The following is a 24,290-nucleotide window of genomic DNA, read 5'->3' as shown; positions in this document are numbered from 1 at the left end:
ATTATTTACCCAACTATATAGGTAACAATATATTTAGCCTGAACTCCAGATCCAATACCAAGAGAAAGAAAGAGTCATCATTTCTTCAAGAGAATTTAAAATATGAAGTGAAGGTCAAAGTGGCTGTGGCATTCCTAGTCAACTATCACTCTGCAACATTATTCACTGTCATAAAAACTATCAGTTGCTGATTTTGGTAAATAGTAACAAACACAACAGGGTAATCAGAATCCAGCTGCTATTTGGGTGACTTAGTATTTTAGAGAAGTTTTGTCACTCCCTGATGGGAAAATAACAACCAACGAAACATACAGTCTTCGAAATAAAATTTATCTATTATTTCATCCATATGCAATTCTACATAGAAATGCCTAAAGATGAGTTCTTTTAAGTTTATTTCTTTGAACTTCTTTAACATTTCCTTTACTTTGCATGGCAATGGGATTTGATTCAATTATGAGTAAACAACAACAAAACTGCAAAATAATGTTGATGGGGGGATAGAACTATTTTGCAGCTTTTCTAAGGTTATGGATATAGAGTGTTCTTATTTGGATCTATGGAGATGCTTAACTCTAGGCAGAACTCTGAGTGGATAATGAGTTAATAATGCCATATCCCTGGTGGACATATGCCAATTTGGTTAAAATGTGAAATAGAGTTGTCTACAGGTTTTTTCTGAAGCAACACAGAGAACAGGAAAATCTTTTCTTTGACTTATCTTCCTGACTAAAGTTGATCTACTTGATTCATTCAAATGGTCATTGCTGTAACCATATAAAATGATATTTCATTCGGCAACTTGATACCAGGCTCAAATGTACCCTCATCAGAAATGGAGAGATATGAGAATAAAATATCCCTCAACACCTCTAACATGTTGGTCTCACCTGTCTGATGCCATAGAGAGGTACACATTGCACAACTGAGGGAATAAATCACTGCTACTCTAGAATTTCTCAGTTGTCCATTTAAAATATAATGTTTGCTGGTCAATTTTATGTATCAACTTAGCTAGGCGAAGGTGCCCAGTTATTCAACCAAACACTAGCCTAGGTGTTGCCATGTAGGTATTTTATAGATATCATTAAAGTCTATTATAGATTGACTTTAAGTAAGAGTGGTTATGCCAGATAATCTGGATGGGCTGATTCTATCAGTTGAAAGGACTTAGAGTAAAGCTGAGGCAAATGTTATTTAAAAAGTATTATCTTTGCCTTCCTTGTATTCTCATAGCATCCAGCAGAGTATTCTGTATTCAATAAATGTTGCTGAATAAAAAACTGAGCAATTTCTCAATAATACTCTAGATATTTCCAAGATATTTTTATAGTAAAACTCTTTTTTTTCAATATCCTGTTTAAGACAGGTATTTTGAATGGAGCTGGAGGAATCAGGCTTGCTGACTTCAGACAATACTACAAAGCTACAGTATACTACTGACACAAAAAAGACATATAGATTAATGGAACAGGATAGAAAGCCCAGAAATAAACCCACGTGCCTATGGTCAGTTAATCTACGACAAAGGAGGCAAGGATATACAATGGAGAAAAGACAATGTCTTTAACAAGTGGTGCTAGGAAAATGAGACAGCTACATGTAAAAGAATGAAATTAGAACATTCTCTAACACCATATACAAAAATAAACACAAAATGGATTAAAGACCTAAATGTAAGACTGGATGCTATAAAACTCCTAGAGGAAAACGTAGGCAGAACACACTTTGACATAAATCACAGCAATATTTTTTTGGATCCGTCTCCTAGAGTGATGGAAATAAAAACAAAAATAAACAAATAAGACCTAATTAAACTCAAAAGCTTTTGCACAGCAAAGGAAACCATAAACAAAATGAAATGACAACCTACGGAATGGGAGAAAATATTTGCTAACGATGCTACCGACAAGGGATAAATTTCAAAAATATACAAACAGCTCATACAGATTAATATCAAAAAAACAAACAACCCAATCACAAAATGGGCAGAAGACCTAATTAGACATTTTTCCAAAGAAGACATACAGATGGCCAACAGGCACATGAAAAGATTCTCAACATCACTAATTATTAGAGAAATGCAAATCAGAACTACAATGAGGTATCACCTCACACCAGTCAGAATGGCCATGATTAAAAAGTCTACAAGTAATAAATGCTGGAGAAGATATGGAGAAAAAGGAACCCTCCTACATTGTTGCTGGGAATGTAAACTGGTGCAGCAACTATGGAGAACACTATCCACACTGTTCCTTAAAAAACCAAAAATAGAGTTACCATATGATCCTGCAATCCCATTCCTGGGCATATATCCAGAGAAAACTCTAATTAAAAAAGATACATGCACCCCAAAGCATCACTATTTACAATAGCCAAGGCACGGAAGCAACCTAAGTGTCCATCAACAAATGAATGAATAAAGAAGATGTGGTATATATACACAATGGAAAATTATTCAGCCATAAAAAACAACAAAATAATGCCATGTGCAGCAACATGGATGGACCCAGAGATTATCATATTAATTAAAGTAAGTCAGATAGAGAAAGACAAATATTATGATATCACTTATATGTGGAATCTTAAAAAATGATATAAATGAACTTATTTACAAAACAGAAATAGACTCACAGACATAGAAAACAAACTTTTGGTTACCAAAAGGGATAGTGGGGGGGGGGGGGTGGAAGAGGTAAATTAGGAGTTTGGGATTAACAAATACGCACTATTATATATAAAATAGATAACCAACAAGGACCTACTGTATAGCACAGGGAACTATATTCAATATCTTATAATAACCTATAATGGAAAAGAATCTGAAGAAGAATATATATATATGAATGAATATATATATATAAGTATATATAACTGACTCACTTTGCTATAAACCTGAAACTAATATACTGTACATTAACTATACTTCAATTAAAAATGATTAATAAAAACATAATTTATCGAATCTGACCAATTAGGTTTATCCTCACTTTATGATGTCATTAAAATGTATAATTATCAAGATTATGTACAACCAAAAAAGTTTGATTTAAGCACACGAAGAGACAATTTTCAAATTCTACAGAGTGATATAGGATAACTTTAAAGTTCTCATTTATTTCTATTTTAGTCATTAAAAAATGAAGCTACACACACATAGGCACTCACAAAATAAAATGGCAGCAATAAAAACAATCTTTATCATGCTATAGAAGGTCAATGTTCTTCAAAGTCTCACCTTAAAGCTCAAAATGTTGGCAACTTGAAATGAGTACACTTTCAGTAGAAGTCAGACAAGCTATCCTCAATAAATCTGACCTTAAGATTAGTTTATTAATCAAAATATTGGATTTGACCCAAGGCCACTTGACAAAGAGTATTTCTAATCATAGACAGAAAAAGTAAATGCCAAGAGGGAAAATGTTCTTTCATGGTGGTTGAAGAGATGGGGTGGGTACAGATACTGCTGGGCTTAGTTCTATCCTCACTTTGGTGGCAGCACACTGACCTCTCTACATGTTCACACTTTCTTAATGTGTCAGAAAAAAAGGTTTATAGTAGGACAGATTTGCATTTGAACCCCAGCTTGCCCGCTTCCAGCTGTAGTGACGTTCAGTGAGTTTATTCACCTCTTTGAGCCCTGTGTTTGCAAAATGGAGAGAATAAAATCTACTTTGCGTAACTTTGATAGTTAAATGAGATAAAATATCACGGGTGGTATTGGTCAATAGAATTTAATGGAAATCTCTACCTTTTTCTTTACCTCCTTTCTCAGAGCAGGTGTTCATTCTTTGCCAAGGCAAATTCCATACTCTCTTTTCTCTCGTGGGACCTATTACGTTCCTTATCTGTCTTATACCTTTAGCTTCATCCTCTTCGCTGCCTCCTACATTTATAAACTTACTCATAACTCCCTCATCCTTATAAACCCCAAACCCTCTCTGCCCTCCGGTTAAGCAGCAATTCTATATATAGCCATCCCTTTACCATGGAACTTTTTGAAAACCTTCACTTGTTTCCTTTTCCCATTCATTCTTCAGTGGCTGCACCCAGCAGACCCCACAGACGTGAAACTCCAGTGGCCTCGCAACAGCGAAAGCCAGGGGCTGACTTCCTTCTCTGATGTCTCACCACTGGCCACATCTCAGTTTCCCTGTTTTTGTTTTGTGCCTGCTGATGGTTGAACACACACTTCCCTTCGCTTCCCCGTTACAAGGCTTTCCTGATTGGCTTCTCTCCCTGCTGCTCTGAGCATTACTTCTCAGTCCCTTTAGTCAGCAGCATCCACTCCTTAAATTACTTTTTCAAATTAGTGTTTTCTTTCCTTCTGTTCTTTTCTTGCACCTCCCATGACCTCTTTGAGTCATCTTTTGAAGGCTTTACAACTGTTCATAGTCATCCATTTTACCTTTACCCCTGGGTACATGGGAAGACTGCATTTTCCCTTCCCCTAAAGTTACTCTACATATACGCAATCACAGATCCTGTTCATTCTACTGTCTAAACTTAAAACCGTCTTTCCTCCTAATTCCCAGTGAACCTACAGGTCATCCAGTCTCCTCTGTACTCCTGTTACATAGTACCAGATGGTCCATCATACAAACTCTGCCCTTCCTGGATTCTATCCTCCTCATCACAGCCAGAATACCCTTACTTACAACGATTTCCTTTGCCCTTGGAGTGAAACCCTTACCATCACTCAGAGACTCTGGACTGATCTCCTCAGTCTGATTCCTCTCTCTCACCCTCACGTTCTCTGCTGCAGCCACTCTGACCTCTCTCATTTCCTTCAAAGTCCTGTGTTCCTTGACCTGCATCTCAGAATTACTGCACATTCTCACATCTCAAACCTAGATGTCCCCCTGCCATTTTTTTCTTAGTTAACTCAAATGAATCCTTCACATCTCATCCTACATATCACAATTCCTGATACACAAGAAACAATACATATATATGGATTGATTATCTCATCCATTATTCCAGCCGAGACTTTGATCAACTCCTACCCACACTGCTGAAACAGTCTCTACTCTCCCCTGTGACCATTCTGTCCCTTTTAACTACAGGGTCCTCTATGAAGATGCCAGTTGCCTGGGTGTAGAATATTGCTAGATTTAATTTTCTAATTTTACCTTGTAGTTATTACTATCTTCATTGCTTGTCCCATTTAATTGTATCCTCTAATTTCATTACAATTATTTAACATAATAATTAATTAGATAAATGATTAAGCTTTTGGTTAACATACTGACTAGTCACAATGAAACTCATTCACGGAAAATGCCAGTCTTTAGTTGCAGTTGAGCAATGTTTTATCTATGTTGTTTCAAGAGTTAAACATCATAGTTTCTTATAATGCACATCACAAGCTGAAAATTCACTTTTTTGATAGCTTCACCAAAGTTTAGAATTTTTTTCTAAAAACAGGTTGTAAGTTACAATGCCAGAGTCATGTTTTCTTGTCTTTTGGATGCCACTAAATCACAGTTCAGTATCATTAAAGTATATTGAATTTTACACAGCTTACTTAACAGGTAAAAATTGTGACCATAACTCCTTTTCAATAGATACAAAATCTAATAGTAAACTTCCCAAAAGGATGGATAATTTGTATTGTTTCTTTCCAAAAAAGAAGCAATAAAACTATGACTTATGAGAACAAAACTACATGGCACGATGAAAAGAAGCACTGGGAACAAATGAAATCAACACTAAATATAGCCAGAAAAATAGGAAACATATCAATTTTATCTCTCTATAATTAAATATTTATATATGTAGGGAATAAATACTTCAGAAGAAAATGCTTAATTACAAAGTATAAAGTTTTGTAAAATACATACATGACAAGAGTGCATCTAAAATACACAAATAAGCATGTGAAATCAGGCTAATAGGTCTTATCCAAATATAGAGAAATACTTTTGCCATTTAAAAGCATTAGGATTGTTGACTAAGTCTTGACTCAAGTGGGATCTAATATACTTTCTCCTGGTGTCTAATTTATCAAATTTAAGTTCTTGAGGTATTTGTTTTCAGAAGTAGATTTCATTGTTTAAAGATTTCTGCCTTTCATTAAGTTCAGATATCAGTATATTTGCAGTTCTGGGTATATAAATATAAAACATGTTAACATCCTTGTGGTTTTGGATAGTTATTAATGGTTGCTGTTTTTTTTTCCATTTGAGTAGAATTAATTTGTTTATTTTCAAATTGGTATGAAATAAAATAACCTTGTCTTTGTTCTGTGTCTTTTGTAAAGTTGATTAAGGACAACTGAATTAATAGTTACATTGCAAGGATAGATATGACCATAAAGAATGGCAAAAGCATTACTTTAAAATTGATTCCGTTTAAAAATTTTGTAGTAATAAAAAGAAGTGATGGGACTTTCCTGGTGGCGCAGTGGTTAAGAATCTGCCTGTCAATGCAGGGGACACAGGTTTGAACGCTGGTCCGGGAAGACCCCACGCACCACAGAGCAACTAAGCCCGTGAGCCACAACTACTGAGCCTGCGTGCCACAACTACTGAAGCCCACGTGCCTAGAGCCCGTGCTCTGCAACAAGAGAAGCCACCTCAATGAGAAGCACGCACACCGCAACCAAGAGTAGCCGCTGCTCTCTGCAACTAGAGAAAGCCCACGTGCAGCAATGAAGATCCAACGCAGCCAAAGAAATGAATAAATAAATAAATTTTTTAAAAAGTGATAACATTGTAAGTCATATATTACTATCCTTGTAAAAGTTGTGAGAAACCATTAATGAGTAAATCTACATTTGTTAGCTAATGGTGTGGTACAACCAAAGATTTATCAAAATAAAAATGAGGTCCATATACATGTAAAATCAACTCTTTATCATAAGTATCATTAGCAACTACAGAGCCCCAAATGAACTCTTCAGGGTAAGGCTCTTAAAACAAAGAATAACATTTTAAGTACATAGCTATTACAAACCCATTTGATATCCATTTTAATTGCCATGACTATAATGAATATACTTTGTATTCAAACAGATGTCACAAGTACTACTACAGAAGTTCCAATATAATTCAACCTTAGTTAAGAATGAGTAAATGGATATTTAAAATGGAATGTTACCAGGAAGGAGGGAAAAAACCAATTACAGAAAACATCAGCTCCTTAAAATAGCAAATTAAAGATTTGTATTCTTTCATACTTGGACATATACAGAATACAGTAATACAGGAAAACTTGCTATATCAACCACTCCTTTTCCTTGCCTCAGCTGTCTACGGATTAATTAACCCTGAAAATAGAAATTGGGATATGAAAAATGACTAAGAAGAGTAGGCTGAAATTCACTTTACAATAGTTAGTCTACGAAAAGGATTTTTAAAACACCACTACGCCAATTTATTTTAGCTGGAGGAACAGGTAGTTATGTATGCCATTTTATTTCAGTTGGTCAGACAAGTTCTAATATTCCCTTTAATCTTCTCCCACACAGAGGACTGAAGCCTTAAAATCCAAGATGAGAGACCTCATGCCATAAATTAAAGATGGTATTTTTCACTGTATGTTTCACAGAATGATGCATGGATGTTTGTTAAAAGCAAACATTCCTGTGCCCCAACCAAGTTCTCCCGAGTCAGAATCACGGGAATCAGCATTGTGACGAGCAACCTGAAAATTGTGATGTACACACTTGTTTAAAAACAACTGACTGAAGGTTGAATGAGGAAATATTTAAAACAATATATTTGTCATTTCATTCCAGTCAGCAAACATTTATTAAGTCCGATCCTATGTGAGTAAAAATTTGATGCATGGAGGGTGTCCCCAAAGGCAAGAAGCATACGATAACATGATTTTCAATGCACAGTTTAGTAAGTACAAGAATAACCTTCAAATGTCTGCAAACACAAGGAAAGAAGTGTGCTTATTGTACAGATTAACAATTCACTCTTGATTTCAGTTTAGTAGTTCTTCCTCTGAAAAGGTGTCTGGAGGTTGAAGAGAAGTGTGTTTAGCTTATGAGAAAACGTAATGCAAGTATTTTTAAAAACAAATTTATCCTGTTTCCTGATGGTTTTGGACATCCTGTGTTTCCAAAAGGAGGGTAATAAGTGTGTGAGGCTTCTTGGTGGCTGGGGGAAGGCACAGAGTGTACCAATGAGGGAAGGGAAGGAATGAACTACAAGACCAGAACCGCTAAAAGCAAACTGTTTCTCTTACCTCTAGCCTAATTCTCCTGGTGCCTGGAACTGTAAGATAAACTTATTTGGAGGTTGCATTGTGTTTTTTAACCACGAGAGCAATAATTCAAACAGTAAAAGTTGACTTTGGAGTTTAACAGAAGAATGGAAGAAAATAAAGAAAACAAAGCTGATGGTACCAAGTTATTTTTCTGGCCAGCAGTTTTCCCTCACACCATCCCCTCCAGGACTGGAATCTTTGGAAGGAACTTCCGCAAGGAGTGCTCACTCACGAAACTGAGGGCAGACAAGCTGATGGGATTCATTAGCTGTGCCTAGTGCTCCGGATTTTCTAGAATCGTTGGTTGACTTTTCTTAACACTGGAAACAGGATCCAGTAAAAATAAAATAAAAGGCTGAAATAAGTGAAGGTGGATAGAATAACAGTTGTAGGGACCTTCAGGGATTTCCATTGCCCACAGCTATGGTTCTCACAGTGGTCTCTAGACCAGCGATACCATCATCACCCGGGAACACATTGCACTAGCACACTCAGGCTGCCATAGCAAAATACCATCGGCTGAGTGGCTTAAACAGCAGACATTTCTTTTCTTACAGTTCCGGAGGCTGTAAGTCCAAGATCAAGGTACTGGCCAGTTTGGTTTCTGGTGAGAGTGCTCTTCCTGACTCTTCCTCTTTTTATAAACCACCAATTCAGTCAGATTAGGAATCCAACCTTACAATCTCATTTAACCTTAATTATCTCCTAAAAGCCCTATCTCAAATACGGTCACATTAGGGATTAGGACTTCAACGTGTGAATTTTGGGGGACACAATTCAGTCCAAAACACTCGTTACAAATGAAAATTCTGGAGCCCCACCTCAGACCTATTGAATCAGACATTCAAGGAACGAAGCCCAGCAGTTTGTGTCTCATTAATGCCTCCGGGTTATTCGCATGCACACTAAAACCTGAGAAGCATGGGCCTCCAGGGAAAATTCTCAGCATCGCATTTAATTTCCTCCACAGTTTCTCCCATTTTTACTTTCCAACCTTATTTCTTACTGCTCTTTGACACGATCTCTGCTTCTGCTAAACTACTTCTCACCGTGGCCTGAAAGGTCATTCGTATTCTGTCTTCCAGACTCTTGTTTACTCTCACCAACCTCGAATTGTCTTTCGACCTCTTTAATGAAGCATCACTTCAACATCCCAGCCACAGTCATGTCTTCTTTCTCCAAATAGCAGAAGCACTAATTGTCTGAACCAATCATTTTCATATTTTACAGATTTTACTTTCTTAGAGTTCATAGGTTACACATGTCTGTAATTTTAGCACAAGGCTTTGCACATAAAAGCACTTAAATCTTCAAAACATTATATACTGTTTTGCTTATAACTCTTCTCTGTGACTCCCTACAACACTGGCTCCAATACAACACTAATTTGGGGCATCAAACAGTCCCTTGGTCTCTGACATAATGCCACTTCCAAAGTTGTTTAATAATAAAAAAATCATCAATATACTATTTGCTCTTTATTAAGTCCTTAAGTGCATCAAGACTTATAACAGGAACTTAGTATATTCCCTGATTAAATTCTCACAGTCACCCTGAAATAGGCATTATGATCCCTCTTTGACTGAAAGACACTAGAAACTGAGGCAGAGAAGTTCAATGAACTCCCCCAAAGTCACATACCCGAGAAGCAGCAAGGCTGAAAAGTGTGAACCTATGTTTCTCTGACTCAAAGCACATGCTTTATTTCTATGTTATACTACAGACGAAGAGATTTAGTTTGCTGTCAACATAATGAATTTACTGCCAAGAATCCCAGAGTGTATGGCTCTTGTGGTAAAGATACCCTTTGTAAACTCTATCTTCTTTACCCCCAACACACACACGCACAAGTCCTGAAGCGCTGCTAAAAGTAAGCCATCATGAAAAAAAGAGGGCAGACGTCTTGAGACCAACAGATACTGTTAAATGACTACAGACAACAAACAGCTCTAAATTCTATCGCTACTCTATATGCTATTTACCTGCAGACAGCCTTTGGAATTCTTTCATCTCTATGTTAGAGACAACTGAAGAACTCAAAGGGAATTACTTGAAAGTTCACAAGGAGCTTTGATAAACTTTTGCCCAAAGCAAATACTGATAATTATGCACTAGAAGCACTCACACACACACATATATGCATTTAAAATTTTAAAATCGCTAAGTTAGAAACAATGGAATTTTTTTGAAAAAATGGTATTTCTTAGCTTCCTTCTCCAGAAAGAAAAAACAAGTGGTTATATTTTACTTTCACAGCTGCCCATGCTTTGAAGACTGGACTGTTAAGATAATACGCCACACCTGTTGGACTGTTCAGGTAATTCCAATCACCAGCTGAGACAATAATTAAAAGTAACATTCCATTCTCAGCCTACCTGGGGTGTTCAACAACCTGGACATCTTGCAGAAATAGGAGACGTACTGCTCACAGTACTCGGCGCTGTGGGTGATGGCGCTGATCTGGTCCATGGAGGCGCTGTAAATGAGCTGTGTCACCGAGTATTTTTCTGGGTTGTAGCCCACCACCGTCGTCTGCATCTGCAAATCATGAGACACTATGGTCCACACTTTGTCCTCTGTGGGGAGAAAAATGCCACGACAATGGGTCATTAGTATGCAAATGCATCTTCAAATGTCAGAAAATAAGTGAGCTACACTTTCACTGGTGTTTCCCCTGAACTGCTGTAGAACAGAGCTAAATATAGTAATCCTTAAAGTAACCCCTACCCTTTCTCACACTTAAGTTCTGCTTATACAGACAGAGTAGAAAAGTAATATTTTTTATTAAAAACAAACACAAGATACCTCCTGCAAATGAAACCAAATAGCCTGAGAATCTGGTTGATGCTCTAATATCTGCAGCATTGAATGTGAGGCCCATGGTGTTCCAAAGCCTTCCCGACTCTGTAATCCCTCACTCCTTCTGTAGAACGGTATTTGCTCCTTCCTAAATGAACTACGTGCTCTCAAGCCTCTGGATCTTTGTACATGCCATTTGCTCTAATCAGAATATGCATCCTCATCTTGTCAACAAATATTCTTTTCACCCTGACCTTTCAGTTATAATTAGACACTGCATGCTCTGTTATTGAAATGCTCTACACATGTGGGATGATGCAAATAAGTAATTACCTTGGTGTTTTGCACCCTGAAAATTTCAATATGTGAAAAGGAGAAGCATATATAAGATTGATGAGATTAAATTATAATCCTATATAGTTCTGCATTTGAATTAGAAGCATCACTATGAACCCAGGATGATGTTATCTTTTTAAAAATGTAGATATATGTCTTAGTTCTGTCCACTGAAAAAGTCCCCAAACAAGGACCAACCTCTGGCACCAGACGGTCATTACTCAATACCATTTTCCATTAAGAGAAAACTACGCTCCTGGAGAAATGGCTGATTCAGGGCTGGAGATGGATAACAGGAGCCTGGAACATACTGTCACTTCAGAAACAAACTACTGGAGACAGAGAGTGGTTCAAAAAACCCCAGGGCCAAAGGAGGATGATTTTAATTAACATCAATAAGAATTTCCTGCAATGAATTAAAATACAGCAAGTATATTTAACTCCATGAGTTTGTACAAAAAAAGAAATGTCTAATTTTGGAAGATGCTAGATAACTAACTCATTACTTTGAATATTGGTAAATAGAGGCAAAGAATCCAGCATTTAGTCTACCTTAGCTATATGAAGTGTAATGTAACTAAATACTTTCTTTATGGAAATATTTCAGCTCATAAATGAAGGCTAAATGATAAATTTTTTAACTTCTAACAAGTTAGTAGGATCTAAGTAGGATTATTCACGGTCGCTAATATAACAAGTAAAACCGGAGGAGATGTGCCTCCTGGGGATCAGGAGGGGAGGGCAAGTACACAGCACTGCACGTGGAGGGGTACGGACAAAACTCAGAGATGAATTTCACCAAGCTTATAGACCTACCTGCCAACTTCTAGAAAATATAGGGGAAAGGGGAACATGTTAAATGTCACCAAAGGGAAACAGCAAAATCCATGCTGTGGAAAACTGTATACATCATACAATCTAGTTTTTCAACAGGTGAGTGATAAATTACAAAGGAAGAGAGACACACACACAGGAGAGAGAGAGACAGAGAGCTTTAGATTAAGAGAGATGAGAGATGTCCTGAACTTGCCCCTCCTGAGGCCTTCCTATTTCAGGAAATGGCAACTCCATCCATCCAGTTCTAGGACAAAAGCCTTGGAGTCGCCCTCAACTCTTCCCTTTCTTCCACCTCCTCCTGCAGCCTGTCAGGGACCCCCACCTGCTCTACCTTCAATAATTATTCCGAATCTGGGCATTCCTCACCCCACCCCCCACCACTGCTCTGGTCGAAGCCCCAGAGCCACTCTCCTGTATCCCACAGTAACCTCTAACCAGTTCCCTCTTTCCACCCTTGCACCCTCACGCCTATCTTCAACACATCAGCCAGGCTGAGGTTTTCGAGCACAAGTCAGATTTTGACACAGCTCAGGGTCCTCACATGGCACCCAGTCTCGTTCACAGACAAAGTCTAGTTCTTAGAATAGTGAAAGGCCCTCCGAGATCCGGCTCTTCCTTGCCGCCCTACTAATTTCCCCCTTGTTCCTTTGGCTCTGCCTCCTTGGAGACTCGCACTTGCTCTTTCCTGAATCTAGAGCCGTCTTTCCTCAAGCCCACTCCTTCTCCAGATCTGAGCTCCAGTGACAACCTTTCCTTCCCGAGTCCCACCCCACCACAGATGCTCTCCATCTACCTGCCCAGCTTTGCTTTTCTCCATAACGTTTATCTCTATCTTAGGGCACATTTAAATTATTTTTAAATGTCTGTCTCCCACCATTAGAAGGGAAGAAAGCAGGGATTGTTTCAGTGCTATATGCAACGTGTTTAGGATGGTAATTGACACATAGCAGGTCTTGAAAAATATTAGTTGAATAGAAGAATGAATTAATAAAAATAAACAGAATAAAAATACTTAATCTAGGAACTTTTAAAAATCACTTTGGTTCAAGTTCTGCCGAGACTATCCTTAGAGACTGTGGACAGGCCACTTCATTCCTCTGAGCCAGAATTTCCCTTCATCTGTTACAACATGCCTCTCTATCAGAAGACTTTCCAGCTTGCTGTTCTTAAATTGATTAAAAGAAGTTCAGTTATGGTGTCCCCTGTAGTCATTTTCTATAGATAATTGTTTTTCCAGTTTTATCTTTGGCCTGATCAGAACTGCCTTCCTTTAGCTCCTCTGATACAACAAGAAAAGCTACAATATATTTTGGTAATTCTGTCCCTTTCTGACATGACTCTGAAAACAAACTGATTGTCATTTATATCCAGACCTGCAGATTTACCTTCACCTAATTAAAAATTCATTAATTGAATTAGGTTACTTCTATCACTTTTCTGTTACAGTAAGTCTATGGCATAGAATTCTCAAATGTTTGACACCACTTACTTTTCCCTCCCTCCCTCCCTTCCTTGTTTCTTTCTCTTTCTTCTTCTCTCTCTTTTTTTTTAAAACAAATTTTTTTTAAAACAAATTTTTTAAAACAAATACCAAGAGCCTTGTCCTGTAGCACTGTTCCAGACCTCTCTTTCTTTAACTTTGGATGGAACAGCAGTCTAATCTGACCCTCCTTTAAATATCATAAACGCTTTTATATATACAAAATACATGCATAAAGGCAAACATTAATTAAACAAGTAAAACAAAATGATCACCCATTATGGTCTCTGTCAATGATTTTAAAAAGACTAACCAATTTGTTAATGTTGATGAATCTCTAACATTTTGGTCCTGGTGACTTCTTGACCCTAAACTCTAGTTCCAGCCATCTCAGCACACACATTTCATCATCAAAACCCTGTACATTATATCTTTATATTTGTTTTATAGTCCACTCATTCATTCAACAATTATTATCATGTACCTACTATACGACCAGTACAGATCTAGGCACCATGGAAACCACAGCAAAAAAAAAAACATTCATAAATTTTTGCAGCTTACATTCTTACATTCTAGTGGAGAACAGAAAACAGATAATAAGCAAAATTAAAAGAATACATATATATATATAGTTAGCCAGTGATAATGGCGAGGAGAAAAACTAAATCAGGGAAGGGAAGAATAGGCTGTGTGTATGGGGACTGCATTTTTAAACACAGAGGAAACCATAAAAGCCTTGAGAAAGTGACATTTGAATAAATAAGGTAGCTATCCAGCAAGCCATGTAGATGTCTGGGGAAAAGTATTCCAGACAGAGGGAATGAAAATGCAAATGTTCTAATTCTGGAATATTCCGGATGTCCTTCAGGTATACAAGAAAGCCAGTGAGTGACGAAAGGGGAGAGGAGCAGAAGTTGAAGGCAGAAATGTAATGAGAATGAGTGGATTGCGACCTTACAGTGAGATGGAAAGCCATTGGCTTTGGAAGGTTTGGAGCAAGTGAAAGTAGTTTGCTTTAACTTAATCTTTGACATACTATTCTTTGCTGCAATAAAATTATACTTCAGAGGGGTTTGAAAAATAATATATATATATATCTTTATAAAGATTTAAAACTTTTTACAGTGTCATGGCATTATAAAAGGTAACATATAAGCTCTATTTTGATAGCATAAAACAATTACTGTTGATGCATCTTGCAAATTAATTTTTAATGCTTGCATATTACACATTGCAATGGCTCCTTTGGAGCTATTAAATCTTAAATGACAAATGGATATTAACAATTTTGTAGATATCCAGCATCTAGAAGAAAGTTAGGTTGTATAGATTTTTCTTCACTAGTATCATAAGTGGAAAAATTAAAAATCTTATTCCCATATTCACAGTGTGTTTATATAGCATGTATTGTAAGATATGTGTGTAATGCAAACAAAAACTAATGTATATGGAAACTTCTAATTTCTGCCACTGTCCGTTTTCATGAAGAAGCAATTGATAAGCTAGTGTATTTCAAATATTCTTTTTGTATTAGTGTGTTATGAAAATGGCCTTTGTGATTACTTAGGGCTTAGTATCTGTCGCATCATGCAATCACATATTTAAAAACTGTCACATTGTACATTGTTTTAAATATAGCTGATTTAATGATACGTTTCAAATACTGGGGCGCATCTGGAACATACTGTGGGAATACATCCCTCTCCTTGGCAATTACAGGGTCCTCAAGATTACCCAGCTTAGTTGTGTTGACATATGTACATTAGAAAGGTCCCTCTGCTACCTGTATCAGTGACCCCATATCCTTATCCTAACTGTAATTCTCAGGTAATTCACTTCATGAGAACTCAATTCCTGGCACGGCTGGAGTTATGACCAGGGCCCGATAAAGCCAGGAAATGACCAGTGAAAAAAGCAAAGAATTACTCCTCCCAGAATATAACCAGTTTCTTCATCATGCATATGGCTGTTCTTTGACTCTTTTCCATGTTATCCATATATAATCTGAAGTTCACAGTACAGAGCAGGTCTTTATACAGCACATTTTCATTAAAGTCCAATCTGAGCTAAATCCAGTGGAAAAAAATTTTGTGTCCCATACATCCGAATATGCATCTAAGTGTTTCTGATTTTCAAGCAGCATCATGGTTCTGGTTATTGACCAATTTGTCAATCTGGGAGCTTTTTACACCTTTATTCATATTAACTCTGACATGATCTTTAAAATTAAGGGAATATTACATTATAAATTACCTAAATTTAAAATGGTGAATAAAGCTTGTTAGGCGGGCATCAGCAACATCCACTTGTAGTCCAAATCCCTGAGCAGCCCTATTACCTGTTACAGCAATTCTACAGGAATGACTTGGGTCTCTCACTCTGAGAGTGACACAACTGGAGCTCAACTATAACACATGCCTCACCTAAGATTTTCCATATTGCATGTAAAACTTGGCCTCCTGCATAAAACTAGTGAATTCAATTTTGTATATCCTTAAATTTCTTCTCTAACTCATAAACTGCATTCTGATAACTAGGTTTGTGGCTTTCTTTGAGCATAGAAGTCTTAATAGCTATTATCCTGATTCAGCAAATCAACAACTGAACCTCAACTATGAGGAAGATATGAGCAAGGATTGCCAATGAAATGCTATAGCATCAATAAGAATTGCTTACATGTTTATAGCCTTACAGGATAACACAGCCAAGGGAAGAAGCCTACCATTTAAAAGAAACCATGTTCTCATGTGAAAAAGTTTGAGTTCTACATAGTATCAAGATAATGTCATTTTAGAAAGCATCCATTTTGACTCTCTTCAATTAGAGATTAAGAAACCAAGTGTAATAGAGTTACCACATGATCCTGCAATCCCACTCCCAGGCATATATCCGGAAAAGACAAAAACTCTAGTTCAAAAAGATACATGCACCCCAATGTTCAGAGCAGCACTACTTACAATAGCCAAGACATGGAAACAACCTAAGTGTGCATCAGTGAATGGCTAAAGAAGATTTTATATATATATATTATAAAATAATATATATATAAAATGGAATATTAGCCATAAAAAGAATGAAATATTGTCATTTGCAGCAACATGGATGGACCTAGAGATTATCATACTAAGTGAAGTGAGTCAGAGAAAGACAAGTATCACATGATATCACTTATATGTGGAATCTAAAAAAAATACAAATGAACTAATTTACAAACAGAAACAGTCTCACAGACACAGAAAACAAACTTTCCCAAAGGGGAAAAGCGTGGCGGAAGGGATAAATTAGGAGTATGGGATTAACGGATGCACTACTATATATAAAATAAACAACAAGGATTTACTGTACAGCACAGGGAACTACATTCAATATCTTATAATCAATAATGGAAGAGAATCTGAAAAAGAATATATATATATATGAATCACTTTGCTGTACACCTGAAACTAACACAATATTGTAAATCAACTATACTTCAATTAAAAAAAAAAAAGTGTCAGAAGTGATAAGTGGCTTGACCAAATGAATATGAAAAGTTAGTGGCAAAATAAAGGAAACTCTGTCCCCTAATTCTGGATTTAGTGCTCTTTTCACTACACATGTCTTTGACCCAGTGGTGATATGCTTGGTGACATGTCAAAATATTTATTGTCTTCCCCACAGCACCCCACTAATTTTCAGGGGACAGGGGAATATAGACACTATTTTAGACTTTTTAAATATTATTTTAAATTACAATATACAAGTTATTACATCAAGAAAAATGTCATAAAACAGTAATATAATTCAATCATGAATACATTCATAAACCACTACTGAGTTTTTGATCTGTTTCAGCACGATGTTAGGTTCTGGAAGTACAAGGATGAAAAAGACTTGAGTTCCTGTCCTCAACAAGCCTGCAGTCCAATGGAGGGGAGAAAACATTAAGCTTGAAATTGCAAATTGCGAACAGGTGCTAAAACAGATATATGCACAGGGTCTTGTGAGTTCACATGAAAAGTCTGTATAACCCAGCTTTAGACAGCCATGAAGAGACCAAGAGGACATGGCATTTTCAGTGAATGATGAAGGTTAAATAGGGACGAGCCATATGAAGATGGTGACAAAAGCAGTTTCATTCTTCTTATAGCTCAGACCAAATACCTTGGAGACAAAAGGTTCTGTAAATGGGATCTGGATCAACTGGAAATTGAAGGGTCTGGAATGGTGAAATATAAGATTGCAGTCATAACAATTGCATATGGGTTAAAAGTTCTAGTAGATCGTCACGGTGTAGGTGTTGAAATGCTGTGGAGATAGAAGATTAACTTATATTTTAAAAAATATTTCTCCAAAGGCATATAGGACAAGCCCACAGCTAACATCATACGCAACAGGGAAGAGCTGAAACCTTTTCCTCTAAAATCTGGAACAAGTCAACGGGAATATGATTAGGGATATACCTAGGCTTTAATTTTATATTTGATGTTATATTTCTTAATCTGGGTGTTGGATACAAACTAGAAATACTTCATATTGAAACAAACAATTAACAGGTACCTTATTTCAGGTAAACTCTGTATGAATTTCAGATTTGTAAAAGTAATAATCTAGGAAATACTAGTCATTTTACATGAGCTATGTGTGCTTTACTGCATAAATCACAGAACAATTTCTTATGTAGTTGCTTATCCAAAGTATTAAATAATTCTACAAACTATGTTAGGTTATAATGATGGTAGACTATGATGGTTTTTTGTTTTTGTTTCATTTTTTAGTCATTTGTCAGAGGATCTATTTGAAAATTTCATCAGTCTTCCAGGTAGATAAGTTTAAAGACCATTAATTTTATAGACCACTATTTTGTTTAGAAGGTTTTCTCAATAGTTATGATCTGACTGACACATTTTAACTTATTAGAAATTTTTGGTGTCATATTTTTCTCCCCCCAAGTATGTTTTGTGTGAGCATTACAAGCATCTCTGTAACCTAGACCCTAATATCATAGAGGTCATTTCACCGTGGTGGGCTTCGATGGTTTGAGCCACTCCATAATGCCTGCTATGTATGCAGCTCAGGTGGCATAAGCAGCTTTAATCACATGTAGAGAAATAAGGTATATAAAGCAGATGGAACCCCTGCAGGAAGCACCGAGGAAATGAACTAAAAGTACAGATGATGTTCTGCAGGTGGTGGAAAATGTTGATTATTTTTATGCTCACAATTCCAGCTCACAATTCCAGCTCAAAAATGGAGTGTTGTGAGCAAGTATAAACAATGGTGGATCATTCATACCCACCTGAAGAAAAATTTGGAGCCTATGTGCATCATTTTTCGAGGAAGGCATTAGCTATTTTCTGGGAAGAAGAATATTTGTTAATGTTTTTGTTCCACTGTAGAGATGTTAACATTCTTTTACAATACGGCTAGAGTTACTGACTGCATTTATATGAATACTTAGACAAGCTAATCTTCCCTTTCCTTTTTCTCTCACACTGGGTAGAGATGTAGTTGGTGTGTATTTGATAGTCGGGAGTTCACCTCTGTGGCAATAAGAAGATTTCTATCCTGTGTAGCAAGGAAATGTTATTCTTCAATTCGTGTTGCTTATAATGGTAATTAGATTTTGATCTGGGTTCAAACTTGGACACTAGGTAAATGTCATCTTGGATCAATGACTGACCATTTCTGTGGACCTTTCAAGGTAACACTTATTTCCTATTATTTAAAAATACCTTAAAACATATTGCACACACTTGGTTAAAAAAAAATCACTTCAAGTATTTACCACACTGACCTACCTGTAGTTCAAATATGCCAGGCACTTAGGCTTTAAGGCTTCTGCTTGGCTGTTTCCTCTGCCTAGAAGAATTTTTCCAGGTGGTCTCAAGGCTAACTCCCTCACCTCCATTAGTCTTGATTCAAATGGCATGTTCTCATTGAGGTCTGCGAAGTCTATCTTGTTTAAACTTACAGCCCACTCTGTAAACTTACAGCCTTCCCTTCTCTACACCCACAGCACATATGCATGGCCTTTGAACATAGTATACAATTTACTTGTTTGTTATTTTTATCGTCTGCCTCCCTACCCCACCTTCCTCATAGACTATAAACTTCAATATATCAGTGAATTTTTAAAATAAATTTTGTTGACTCATGAATCTTAAAGTCTTAGAATAGTACCTAGCAGTCTGCAGAAGTTCATAAATATTGTGCTAGTAATATACCTTAACCCTTTCTTCACTTAGTTTCCAACAAATCTCTATCACAATCATCATCAGTGATTTGATGGTATTTGGTAGTATATATCTATTTGATATATACTAACAAATATAAAATAGATAGCTAGTGGGAAGCAGCCACATAGCACAGGGAGATCAGCTCAGTGCTTTGTGACCACCTAGAGGGGTGGGATAGGGAGGGTGGGAGGGAGACGCAAGAGGGAGGAGATATGGGGATATATGTATATGTATATGTATAGCTGATTCACTTTGTTATAAAGCAGAAACTAACACACCATTGTAAAGCAATTATACTCCAATAAAGATGTTCAAAAAAAAAAAAAAACGAAATACAGTTCATGGGCTTATAGATCTCATGAGATAGTTCTACAATTTATTAAGCTTCATAAAAAATAAATAAACATTTAGAGAGTCTTTACAGGTGGAACAAAGTGATATTTGAAATTATAAACTCCTGGTACTGTACTTGCAGTATTTACAAGATTTTTTAAATCTTGTAAACTGCAAGGATTTTTTTAAAGAGCAACATGATAATACACCCAAGATGCAATAAGCTTCTTAAAACCATCATCATTTTCTTTCTGGGTTGAACAGTAAGATCATAATCATTCTGTGCTAAGTGTGTGCACATCTCCTTACATAGCAAGAGGTCCTGAACACAGGAGCTTTCATTCATCAACAACTTGCTTTATTCCAAGCACTGTTCTAGGTCCTGAGCACATGAAGGCAAATAACATGTGTGGCAGGCATGCCACCAAAGAGCTAGTGGGAAGAAGGTACACAAAATAAGTAATTACTGTACAACCTGAAAAAATAACTTACTTTTCAAGCAACTGCCAGAATCATCCAAGTAATGAGATTTAGCATATAAATCATAAACCCACTTACAACCTACATCACATCCTTTAACATACATAACACATTCTTTAAAATTCTCTGCTACTGTATTTATATATTTTTTTATTGTTGGGAGATTTTATTTTCTGTAAGCACTTAGTTTAAATCTAAGCTGTATCAGGCTAACCTGAGAAATTATATTCTTCTTGAAGTTTCTATCCAAAAAGCTTTGATGTAGCAGAAAACACACAATTGAAAATGACAGTTTGATTTGCTATTAACAGGATAGAATCTCATAAGATGGCCCTTCCTTTCATGTTGACCCTAGTTCACATTACTGACTGCCCCTAAAACTTGAAAAGATCAAATACGTCCCAGCAATTTACATTTTGGGGGCACTAAGGGCTGTGGTTTAGGCGATTTCCCATCAGAAAGTCTGTGGTAACAGAAACAGACTCACAGACATAGAAAATAAATTTATGGTTACAAAAGGGGAAGTGGGGGGGGGGATAAATTAGGAGTCTGGGATTAGCAGATACAAACTACTATATATAAAATAGATAAACAACAAGGTCCTATTGTATAGCACAGGGAACTATATTGAATATTCTGTAATAAACCATAATGGAAAAGAATATGAAAAAATATATATATGTACATGTATACATGCACATATGTATAACATATATAAAACTGAATCACTTTGCTGTACACCAGAAACTAACACAATATTGTAAATCAACTATATTTCAATAAAAAAAGAAAGTTTATGGCCCTTTTCCCTCCTTTCAACCCAAGCACCAGGCTTAAACATAATTTTTTTTGATAATACAGATAATATTTATCACCTTGGAAGAAAATTCCCAAATAATCAACTCCTCTGAGTATTTAATTTTCCCCATTAAATCAGTTTCTATTCACTGAAGCAGCCCCCATTGTGAGGAACATTAGCACGACAGTCTGACAGATTAAGTTCCTTGGTGAGGATAATGAGCTAGAAATAAATTTTTAGGGAAAGAAAATCCTTAAGATAGCAGAATTAACATATCCAAAGGACCTAAAACTGGTGTTCTCACTTTAATTTTAACAGAAGTACAAATGTATTAGGTGATTTCACTTTTTAAAAAAAAAATTATTCTCTGAGAAACTAAAATATTAAAGCTCCTCTAAACCCAGCAAATTCTTCCCCCCTTACAAGAACACTCCCACCTGTCCTGGCTCTGAGTCCATCAAGTCTCAGCTTTTAAGTACTTTGCTAGAAAATATCGCCCACTTCCCAAGCCCCAATATCAGACCAAGTTCAGATTAGATATCCATCCATCTCCATCTGCCTCCCTAACAATCCATGTTTACCACTGGGTTTGCATTTCTCATATCGTATTTGGAACATATTTGTTGTAACCATAACTCTGCTGTCCCTGAGGCAGAGTTGGATATCACTGTCATTGCTGAATCCTTAGTGCCTAACCGAGTACCTGGTGTAGGTACTCAAGTGCTCAATAAATACCTGCTGAACTAATGAAGTGGCACGGAGTTCAACACTGGGCTCAAGAAGCAGACGCAGCTGAAGGACGTGGGGTGGGGCTCAGACTGAGGAGCCATTCTGCAAAGGGTCTGAGACTGAGAAGGAGCTGAATAAGATGCAAAGGATGATAGGAAGCCCGCAGCGAGGCAGTACAGTCAGGCTTCTGTTTTTAAAAGATCCCTCTGGCTGTTATTTGGAGAGGAGATTGGAGGGGATAAGCGTGGAAGCAGACAGGTAATGTGAACCCCTGCATAGAGATGATGGCACTGGAATCAGGGTGGTGGCAGTGGAGGTGAGGCGGATGAGTTTGAAATACATTTGATAGAAACAAAGAAATAGAAATTAGTGATTGGATACGGCAGGTAGCAGGCAAGGTGGTGGGGGGAGGGAGAGTGAAAAAGTGTGTAGAATGACTGTCAGCTTTCTAGCTTAAATGAATGGGTAAATGGAAGAACACATTTTGCTGGTGGAAAGATCAAAAATTCTGTTTTTAACAAACTAGTAGCATATAATTGCATTTAGTGTCATGGAAATGAATGAGATAACTGAGGGGAGATGTTTAGAAAGAGAGCAAAGAGAAGAAAGGCCAGGACAAGGCCTGGGGAGCTCCAACTTTTAGAGGTCATTGAGAGAGACAGTCTTCAAAGGAGACTGAGGTCAACGAAATCTTGTAAGAGTCTAACAGTCAGACAAGGCACATTCTCAGTATCTCTCCTCTCTACTCCATCCTCAGCAACTACAACTTCTGAGGAGGGTCTCAGGGCAGGTAATAAGGCAAAAAGGTAAAAGCACCACGAATGGTTCAGCTAAAGTTCTGTGTGCTCAAATGATCAAGTGCTGGCTGTAATTGGAAAAGCACTCTAAGAAATGAGATAAGGCTGTAAGTTATTCTGGGAAACAAGATGAAGAATACTCTTCAGTAGATCATTTGCTTCCATCGAATATGTTATTTCAAATGAGATGATGTACATCAGTAGGGAATATTTCAAAACACCTCACGTTTTTAAATGTCCCTATAAAGATCCCGAAACTTTTTCAATTCATAACTACGAGTTACCTATCGGATAGAGAAACATTTATATCCAGACCTGCATAACATTTCCAAAATGATGCTTCTTTGGAGATTGGAAAATAAGGCGTACAATACAATTGCATGCATAAATTGGTGAATCATTTGAATGCTGAGGTTAAGAGATGGTAAATACAGATCATGGTTACTAAATCTAGATAGGAGTCACAAAGCGAAGATGGGAATACATAAAAAGTTTACTGACTATAGCTGTTATAGGACAGCAGCTGACATTAAGAATAGAGAAAATTTATGGGAATATTCATAATCTCTTTAAGAGACTTATTTTGAACTTGTCTCCGATCCTACCTGTCTGCCTATCTTAGATCCCTGAAAACAATCTGGGTATTTGTACACTCGACCTGCACTCAGGACTTTGACACCAGGCAGAGGGTGGTGTGTGGTGAGGGTGGGAGGGTGCAGGGAGCTCATGGGTCTCGCTTTTCTCTCCTCTCCCTGTCTTCTATCTCTCACTCTCTTTTTTACCTCAAACTCAATTCTTCTGTTTCTCTTTCCTTTCCACTCTGTTTTCTTCTTTTCTTCTCTCCTCTCTCTTTTTCACACACAGAAAGGCTTTTCTTTCTATTGTGTGGCAAGAACTTTGTTTTTAAGCACATTCCTTCTTACTCTATAAATTACTTTAGTTAATTTCTGCTTTTGACTCTGATAAAATCTAACTTTATGCATTCAAGAAAAATGTTTTCTTCCTTTAAAATGCTATCTTGCTAAGAGTTTCTGAAAACGTAATTTGAAACTCAAAACTGAGTAACAACTCTCAGTTCTAGTGAATATTTACCCTCCCTTCACTGGAGCAACTGGACTTGATCTGAAGCGTCACCAGATGACTTGGAAGGGATAGAGAAGGGATGGAGAAGGGAAGAACCTAGAAAGAAAACATATCAGATAGTACTTCCAAGCATGTTCTATGTTCCAGTGGCATAACTTACGTATCATTATATAGAT

The 24,290-nt window shown here is 36.9% G+C and overlaps 1 protein-coding gene across 1 annotated transcript in view; it reads right to left on the bottom strand.

Moving 5' to 3' along the window:
- The window catches only part of CNTNAP2 (contactin associated protein 2), a 1,784,833-nt gene that overhangs the window by 676,638 nt on the left and 1,083,905 nt on the right, over window positions 1-24,290 (bottom strand). The window contains exon 13 of the mRNA XM_068550150.1: window positions 10,596-10,796. Within this exon, the coding sequence (XP_068406251.1) occupies window positions 10,596-10,796 (201 nt within the window). The remainder of the gene's footprint in view (window positions 1-10,595; window positions 10,797-24,290) is intronic.

Source organism: Eschrichtius robustus, chromosome 8 (genome assembly GCF_028021215.1).
Source record: "Eschrichtius robustus isolate mEscRob2 chromosome 8, mEscRob2.pri, whole genome shotgun sequence".
Taxonomy (NCBI): domain Eukaryota; kingdom Metazoa; phylum Chordata; class Mammalia; order Artiodactyla; family Eschrichtiidae; genus Eschrichtius; species Eschrichtius robustus.
This window is presented reverse-complemented; position numbering and strand designations above follow the sequence as displayed.